The sequence below is a fragment of the Pseudoliparis swirei genome, unplaced genomic scaffold, assembly GCF_029220125.1.
Source record: "Pseudoliparis swirei isolate HS2019 ecotype Mariana Trench unplaced genomic scaffold, NWPU_hadal_v1 hadal_152, whole genome shotgun sequence".
NCBI lineage: Eukaryota > Metazoa > Chordata > Actinopteri > Perciformes > Liparidae > Pseudoliparis > Pseudoliparis swirei.
In genome coordinates, this window is record NW_026613388.1 from 1 (window position 1) to 8,913 (window position 8,913).

General features: G+C 40.9%; 2 protein-coding genes across 3 annotated transcripts; one reads left to right on the forward strand and one right to left on the reverse strand.

Moving 5' to 3' along the window:
* Nucleotides 1–699: 699 nt before the first annotated feature.
* On the forward strand, nucleotides 700–2,643 carry LOC130191561 (somatomedin-B and thrombospondin type-1 domain-containing protein; the record flags this gene model as incomplete). Its single annotated transcript, XM_056411194.1, has 4 exons — nucleotides 700–958; nucleotides 1,064–1,142; nucleotides 1,669–1,845; nucleotides 2,033–2,643. Coding segments are annotated over 4 exons (633 nt in total), but the record flags the coding sequence as incomplete, so codon positions are not given.
* A 114-nt stretch (nucleotides 2,644–2,757) lies between these two features.
* On the reverse strand, nucleotides 2,758–8,051 carry LOC130191562 (telomeric repeat-binding factor 1-like). 2 transcript variants are annotated; one of them, XM_056411196.1, is made up of 10 exons: nucleotides 7,852–8,051; nucleotides 6,772–6,861; nucleotides 6,282–6,406; nucleotides 6,000–6,086; nucleotides 5,737–5,889; nucleotides 3,835–3,917; nucleotides 3,706–3,735; nucleotides 3,520–3,617; nucleotides 3,289–3,359; nucleotides 2,758–3,157 (listed from the first exon to the last, which is right to left on the reverse strand). In XM_056411196.1, exons 1-10 carry the CDS (start codon nucleotides 8,033–8,035, stop codon nucleotides 2,999–3,001), a joined length of 1,080 nt encoding a protein of 359 aa, XP_056267171.1. In that variant the 5' UTR covers nucleotides 8,036–8,051; the 3' UTR covers nucleotides 2,758–2,998. The 2 variants fall into 2 exon arrangements, with proteins under 2 accessions (XP_056267171.1, XP_056267172.1); XM_056411197.1 differs by having other exon boundaries at nucleotides 3,066–3,433.
* Nucleotides 8,052–8,913: the final 862 nt, after the last annotated feature.

Consider the following 8,913-nt stretch of genomic DNA (forward strand, 5'->3'; position numbering starts at 1 on the left):
TATTTGTGCACATTTACCCTTCTTATTTTTCTTCTTTGGCAGCCACATCACACAGCTACCATAATCAGTTCACCAAATAACCCAGGCAGCTCTGTGTCTAACCTCATTTCAGTGGACTGGCCCACATAATGGAATTAGTCAAAATATTTGAAGAATGTGATTCTGTCAGTCAGTTGTAGCAATTACAGTTCCCAGCACACAAGCCGAGCGTACCTAATATGTGTTACATTACATTTAGCTGACACTTTTATCCAAAGCGACTTACAGTACTTTTACATTCATTCACTGTCGACGCAGCTACAGGGAGCAACTCAGGGTTAAGTGTCTTGCTCAAGGACACATCGACTAGGGCGGGGATTGAACCTCCAACCCCCTGATTGAAAGACGGACCTGCTAACCACTGACCCATAGTCGCCCTATGTTATAGGCCGATGGAGACTAAATCTGCATGCTCAATGCATCAAAGCTTGTCTATCGAGAAAACGTAGCGACTGAAAAGCTCAAGCGGTAAAGCAGGAAACACTAATTCTCCAAGTCACAATCAATGAGTCATGAAATTAAAGTTATTTCCTGGCTATTTAGCTCCATTACACTGCTTCACAGGACAACTGTGACCCGTAAGTGTCACCTCTGCACACACTAATCGAAAGAATCAGTGTTGGCGGTCTAATTTCTATGAGTTTCACTGCAGTGTGATTGTTTGCTACCACAAAAGGATATCCTGTTATATTCTTTCTCCTCCATTATGGGCGCCAACATCCAGCTCGGGACTGTGCTGTGAGCGACTGGAGCTTTTGGAGCGGTTGTGCCAAGCCCTGCCAGCCTTCAGAGCGGGTCCGTGTTCGTCACGTAGAGCAGCAGGCCGGCAACAGTGGAGAGCTCTGTCCCAGTCTAGAGCAACGAAGCGGCTGCAGGGAGTACCGAGACCGCCAGGGGGGCCGCTGTGGACAGCTCTCAGGTACACGAACACACGACCTGCCCCGTTTTTACTGCTCCTTAAATGTGCTTAACCTCAACGTACCAACACAATACTGATGAATTCAGAGTTGTCTTTTCTTATCAGGCCCTGCATTCATCACCAGCATGGAGTTTGGCAAGCGGAGGCCGAAGCGTGACCACTACGGAGACCCACTGGACCCTGGGTAGGTTTCACATCCTGCTGCTATGAAGCCTCAAGAACTATGAAATCTTTAAATTCAAGGGTTGAAATGTTCATGAATGCTGCCAGGGGTTAAATTCATTTTAGCAGGACGCTGTGTTACCCAAACCCTGAAAAAAAAGGAAGTCTCCATGTACCGGTGGGTGTTTGCGCACCTGGACGTCTGTCTACAAACGATTAAATATAGCAAATGCTGCCTCCAACCCTTTGAAACCGAATACTATTCATTAATGAGGACCTTCACATGAAAAGCACTTGCACAAAAGGCCTTGATGACAGCATGTGAGGTATGGTGCTGTTTACTGCGTCCCCATTGGTTGAATCATCAGTCCCATTTCATTCTATACCCCACTGACTGGTGTGTGTGGAAAATGATCCCTGAGTCACAAACTGGGTGCTCAGATCCTATTATTTTGTAAATATACTTTGGTCCTCTAGCTCAATTCACTGGTCTTAACGTCCCTGGAATGACTGTGTGACCTTTGTGACCCTGCGTCGACTTCCCTCAGGTTCTGTGTTGAATTCAAACTGGAGTCCCGGACGCCCCACTGTACAGTGGAGAACCGGCCACACACACACTGGATGCGCTACATAACCGAAGGATTTAAAGTGTGTGTGGCGTGTGAACCTCCTGCCATGCACAACAATAGTGGCAGCTGCCAAGGAGACGGCCTGGAATCAGACAAGTATGAACCTTTATATGTGTGTGTGTGTGTTCTTTCAGATGTCATGTTTTTTCAAATGTTGCCATTTCATCAATCCCACTTCGTTTTGGTTTTAAAGTGAAAATAATCTAAACTCTTGCAGACGACGTGAATGTGTGAAAGTATGCATACAAAAACAAAAACGTTAGGGTCTGTGAATGTGTTTCAGAGAAGCGTTGCTCCACTGGCAGGCGGTGGGGAACCACCAGTGCAGCGGGACATGGAAGAAGATCCAGAAAAGCCAGCGGTGCAACTGTCCGCCACAACACAGCTTCGTCTTCATCTGACCGGAACGTTCTCCGATCTGGTGTCCACAATAACATTTCACAGCGTCAGCGAGACTGAAATACAGTATTCAGATCAGATGCTTCAAAAGGTGTTCAACTCTAGGGAGAGACTTAAGACTTGACTGTGGTGCAATGCAATGTTGTCTCTAATATACACTACCGTTCAAAAGTTTGGGATCACCCAGACAATTTCGTGTCTTCCATGAAAAATCACACTTTTATTTATCAAATGAATATAAAATAGTCAAGACATTGACAAGGTTAGAAATAATGATTTTGTTCTACAAACTTCAAGCTCAAAGGAAGGCCAGTTGTATAGCTTATATCACCAGCATAACTGTTTTCAGCTGTGCTAACATAATTGCACGGGTTTTCTAATCAGATATTAGTCTTCTAAGGCGATGAGCAAACACAATGTATTAGAACACTGGAGTGATCGTTGCTGTAAATGGGCCTCTATACACCTATGGAGATATTTCATTAGAAACCAGACACTTCCACCTTGAATATTAATTTACCACATTAACAATGTATAGAGTGTATTTTTGATTAATTTTATGTTATCTTTATTGAAAAAACAGTGCTTTTCTTTGAAAAANGTGTGGAAGCAAATCCAATGTTTCATTCACATTACATTTTATTAGTTCGAGGTGAATACTTACAGATTTTGGCAACTATCAAATGTATCCCATCATAGAAGGCCATGCTGTAGCATGATGTAATAATAGTTGCGTTGAGTGCCCTCTAGTGGCTTATGTCCTTGGTGCAAACAGAACAGCAGCAACACACTAATGACAAGGAGTAAGATCTTCAGAAATGAAGCGATGGGCTGATAAAGGTTAGGTCTTTTAGACTTTATGCGTCTTCTTTAAAACTCTCCAGCGGTCTTTGAGCATGGTGCCAGTGCGTCCGTCAAAGTCAAAATCCATTAATATGCGAGACCAACTCCCCTGGCCGTGACGTTTAACTCCAGTCTCAAGGTATTTGTCCATCTGGAGTGTCCATTTCTAAACAAAGTCAAACATAAAGGAATTACATTTTCAGAAACCAGACCCAAAGGTACCATTTGATGCTTCATATCCTCACTTGAATTGGGATTATCATACTGGTCATGAATGAGCCGTGAGGTTCAATTTACCTGAGGTGGTTTTCTGGTTTTTTTCACCTCCGAGGTGGTCATTGACTTCGCGGACGTCAATTCAGATAACGCTGATGGTCGGAGGTTTAACATTGTCATTATTATTTATTTTTTATGGTCAGAAATATAATTTGTGGGCCTTTATCTTATAGGGGAAAAAAAGAACAGATAAAATCAAAATACAATGTTTTAGCCGGAAAAACAAAAAGGCACTGAAAAGATAAAACCTACTATTCTGGGGGATTCTTCTGAGAGAGACGAACGACTTCTTGCACGAATCTGTCGGCAATATATCCAAGGTTTTAGTGGACAGTAGTTTCCGTTTTGTTCTGTGGAAGTGTCATAGAGTGCAACATAAATATGTGTGACCCCACAACAGACACAGCAAAAGACATTTCAACACAAACGTCGACTGACCTCAAACCAACCGCCTTCTTCTCATTTTCCCTATTGACATAAATGTACAAATATTCTTCATTACATAAGAGAAACGGATCAAATGACAAAATCCAATAAATAAAACAGAGGGTAAAGGTTATTTCTTACTTTCTGTTCTCTTTTGATTTGACGGGTTCCTCCCGACATTTCAACCGTTCCCTTTTTAACAACTGCGCCTCCTTTGTGGCTTCCTGATAGGAGGCAAACAACAACACACATATTAGTTGCTAAATGTTACATTTTCATACTCTTCTAAAACAATAAAACTTTGTCTTTAAAGAATAATTTACCCACAAAATGACTACTTCTTTATCAATCCCTCACCCGTGACCTTGAACCTTTTACCACTTGTAACAACAGCTAAACCTTATCAAAACATCGGTTTACAGACTTTCACACGACTTAAAACATGCTGTGCAGCTCATCCATGCAAATCTGAAGTGTATTAATAGTAAGGTTTAGGCAAAAATGTGTGCGACTCAAACAAAACTTGGACTATACTCCACCAGTTGTATTAGAGTTTAACGGATGTTTTGATATTATTTTTGCTGATTTTAAAGAGGCCCCTATTTACCTAAATTCAGCATGACTTCTCTGATTAAAAAAAGTGTTCAACATGGAGGCATGCAAGAAAAAAATGTTTTCTTCCAGATCAAGCAGACACTGGGTGAGTAATTGATATACAAATGATTAATTGGTGGGCCAAGTATTCCTTTAAGCATTGCTATAATGTGAAAGCAAAACTAACGAGGCCTGTCTTTAAAATACCCTCCTAAGTTCAACCTTGGTCAGCGGCTTTTATATAAATCATTTTTGAAACCTTCATGCATAGACCCCGAGGAGGACTCTAATGTATGTAGCAGTTGGTCCTTCCTCCTAATTTTTATGACAAATTGTCAATTAACTATGACTGATAACGTCACATCAGCACCGCCAGTTGGTCAAAGCACCATTAATCAGCAGTACCTGAGAAAACGTGTGGACTGCTGTTTGTTGTTCAAATATTGGTAACCTGATATATTTGCCAATTAAATTATGTGTAACTGAAAATAATCTCCATTTCACAAACAGCAGAGCAGCAAAGGAATGCAATTACTTTCAATTGGGTCGGCTGTAGCGCATGGGGGAGGGGGGTCGTCCTGTAACCACAAGGTACCCGGTTCGATCCCCGCTCTCCCCATAGTTGCATGTTGAAGTGTCCTTGAGCAAGAAACTGAACCCCATGTTGGGGGCGGCTTTAGCTCAGTGGGGTAAGAGGGCCGTCCTGCAACCGCAGGGTTGTGGGTTCGATCCCCGCTCTCCCCATTAGTTGCAAGTCGAAGTGTCCTTGAGCAAGGCACTGAACCCCCAGTTGCTTCCCGGGCGCTTCACCGCAGCCCACTGCTCCTTAATAACTAAGGATGGGTTAAATGCAGAGAACTAATTTCCCCTTGGGGATTAATAAAAGTGTATATTCTTAAGAACTAAAGATGGTTAACGATGGGTTAAATGCAGAGAAGAATTTCCCCACAGGGATCATTAAAAGTGTAAAAGGACAGGAGTTATAAGTTCAAATTAATTTATATTGATGTGAAACTTTAAAGCATAAAATGCAGCACTACTAACAATAGTTTTAATTTGTGAGCAAGGAGGGGATTCATCTTCTAATACAGAATGGCTTTTGCAGCCGTTCTACTCTGTATTTCTCAGCCATTCAAAGTTGATTTAAATAGGCATTAGTGGTGCAGGGCTAGCCGTATATAAATGTTTACTATCATAAATAAGACACTAAACAGACCTAACATGGGAAAACAATTTTCCCTTTAAAAGTTAAAGACTTTTGCTTTGCCTTTCTCCACAACCCACTTTTCATCAGTACTTTCCAAATAGCCCAGTGGTGTACGATATGTGAAAACAGTCAGTCAAGTTAATAAAACGTACAGGGAATGTATTTGTGCGCCAGTTAGAGCTGGATCGATTGTCAAGCTTGTCTATACATTAAATGTGCTCGGCTGAACTCAGGTGCTGTACCTTGAAGAGGTAGTCACAGGGATCCAACTCCAAGTAGGCATCCAAGAAAGATTTGGTTGACTCAAGCAGGCGCATGAAGCTGAAGCTCGTGAGGAACGGGTGGTAGGTTTCCCCCTTCGTCACTATTGTCGACAGCTTAACTACCAAGTTGGGCTGAAATATATTAGTTGTTGAGCATTAAAGTCAATCATTCTTGACAGAAAATAATCCAGTTACAACCCTGTGCTATTGAAATGAAGAGATACAGTAATAGACACACAGACCTGTGAGAAGTCACTGTTATTCTTAAACCACTTGAGGGCAGAGGAGGCAGAAGATCTTTGGCCCTGCACCAAGCAAACAGCCACAGACTGTGAAGATGGACAAATGCATCAGAATCTGAATTAGGACAAAGCATGTGTGACATCAGGGCTTTAACAGCAGACTGCAGCGTTTTCCAGAATTAATTGTTTTTTTTTCAGTCACACCGAGATATATTTAAAGCCATGCCTGAACATTCTTCGATCTTGTCTCATGACAGCCCCCCAAATAATTGGTGTGATTACCTGGACAAGCAACAGTTGAGCGATGTTTTTGAACATCTCGTCTTCCACAGCGTCCTCTAGGCTTGACCATACTTTGGCAGCAGACATCAGAGGCATCACACCTGCTTCCTCTTCAAATTCAACATCTGGGGAAATACAGTGTAATATTTGGTTAAAACAGGCCGTTGAGGGTTCGTGAGTGTGTGGACATTTGTACTTGTGCGTGTATGCAGAGTAAAGAAGCACAGGATACATTTTAAAACCATGAATTTCAGCTTGAAATTACTTTTCTGATATTACAGTTATTACAGCAAACCATGTCCCCATAGCTCTATTATCTATTAACTTCCTCAGGTATAAATTGTAAACAGACCCCCTAAAAAGCAGTAATAAGCCTAGTTTCTGTGGGGATGCTTGCTGTGGGTTCTCACATGATCACATCCATGCAGCAGTAACTTAAATGCAGATGTAGACAGATGTTTCAGTGAGGCCGGAGTCAGCAACCACTTACCCAACTTATCTCCATGCACGACTCTTGTAAGGAAGGCACATATCGTCAGTTTCTCTACACAGATATTTCCAGTCGGTGTAGAAGAAGTGGCTAAAATCAAAAGGTAAACACATTCATAACTAGAACGGGCACTCGGTAGAGCGCATACCTTCGCATATCACAAGATTGGGCATTGAATTATGAACATTTTGGCATTAGTTGCATGCCAATTGGACAAAAATGTATCGTGCTATGGTAAAAAAAAGATTTTGACCTTTACATGACCTTGACCTTGACCTTTGACCCGATTGATCCCAAAATCTAATCAAATGGTCCCCGGATAATAACCAATCATCCCACCAAATTCCATGTGATTCAAGAAGATTTGACCTGTTCATGACCTTTGACCTTGACCTTTGACCCGATCGATCCCAAAATCTAATCAACTGGTCCCCGGATAATAAACAATCATCCTACCAAATTGCATGCGATTCGGTTCAATACTTTTTGAGTTTTGCGAATAACACGCATACATACAAATAAATAAATAAATAAATAAATACACGGCGATCAAAACATAACCTTCCGGCATTTTCAATGCGAAGGTAATGAACAAATACATTAAGATGGTGTCATTGTTTTACCACATGATAACGACAACAAAAAAGCAATTCCCAATGCATGTGCCAGGTGTTACTGCCGGTTACATTCATCATTATGACTTAATTAATAGGATACATGGATTTACATTGTTGTCGATCAGGAATTTACCATTCACTGTTATCGGTTATTGAGACTCCCGGGTTTAAAAGCAGGACCCATAGTTTAAGCATGGAAGCTATCTCCTCATATTAATGACGTTATATTGACGCTTTAACCGAGCTAATCTTTCCTTTCAGCATGACCACTTATATATAGCTAACGTTAGGTTACGTTAAATCCACTGTTAATATAACAGAGCTGGATTCTCTTTCGTCCGAGTTCTTTAAGACGCGTAGCTTACAGACACGTTGAATACGCAGTTAACGTCGGTTAACTTTAGTTAACGTCGGTTAACTTTACGCTGGCCGAACTAACGCTTTGCTAGCTTTGAAAACTTACCCGCGAAAGCCGAACACTTTTCTTTGAATTGATGAAAGTTGTTTTCCTTGAATTGCCGACACAGATCCAGAAACATAAAGTCCAATATCCACAATTTAGCAACATTAGAAACTTCGTCAAAACTGACACTTTCATCTGTATCACTTGCATCTGTCGCGTTTGTGTTCTTCATTTCAGAATCCATGTTTGTTTGATTTTTATATTTCAATTCCTTTCTCCTTCTACGTTGTTGTCTTTGTTGTTTGATTTCCGTGCGCTGTTGCTTATTTAGCGCCTCTTGATATCCTGCAGCGCCCTCTGGCGTCGGGAGGAATAATGACCAATTCACCTGGACGATGTCGGAGCAATGGCTCTCACTTTGAAACTGTTACTGTCTTCTGCTGCAGTGAAACATGTGAATGTTTATACACTCAGGTAGAGATTTCTTTTCATGCAGCGAGTCCATAAAACGAGATGAACACATTTTAGTGCTTTGAGTGAACAATATTGACACAAAATGAAACTTGTACATATTTTTAAACTCTAGAACGAATTGATCATGTTAATGACATGGATAGGTGATCGTATCTGTGCTCATTTTACGTTAAAATATGCCCAATGTGAAAACCTAAACTGTTAATAAAATAGGTTCCCCAAAAGAACCACACACACAAAAGGAAAAAATATATATTTTCAATGGCACCTTGGAGGCATTGTTTTCTATAAAGTGCACAACTTAGACAAGTTGTGGATATTTGAAAAATGAACGACAATTGGAATTTAATGGATGCTGTTATAGTAATCTTATCCTAGTCATTCATGAGATACAATAAAGACATCGACAATAATCCAATACACATTATTATAATGCATAACATCTTTACTTTCTTTTATAGTGCACGGGTTCCTTCAGTTTTTTTATTATATTAAATATGCTACATGCCAGAGATTCTGGTCTTGAGTCTTGGAAAGGCTGTTTGGAAGTGGTACATAAGAGCAATGTGGAGATCCATTAGATGCATTTAATGCAATGGAATACATTTCTCTCCAGTGATCAATCATCAGCCGGTCTCGCCAGACTGC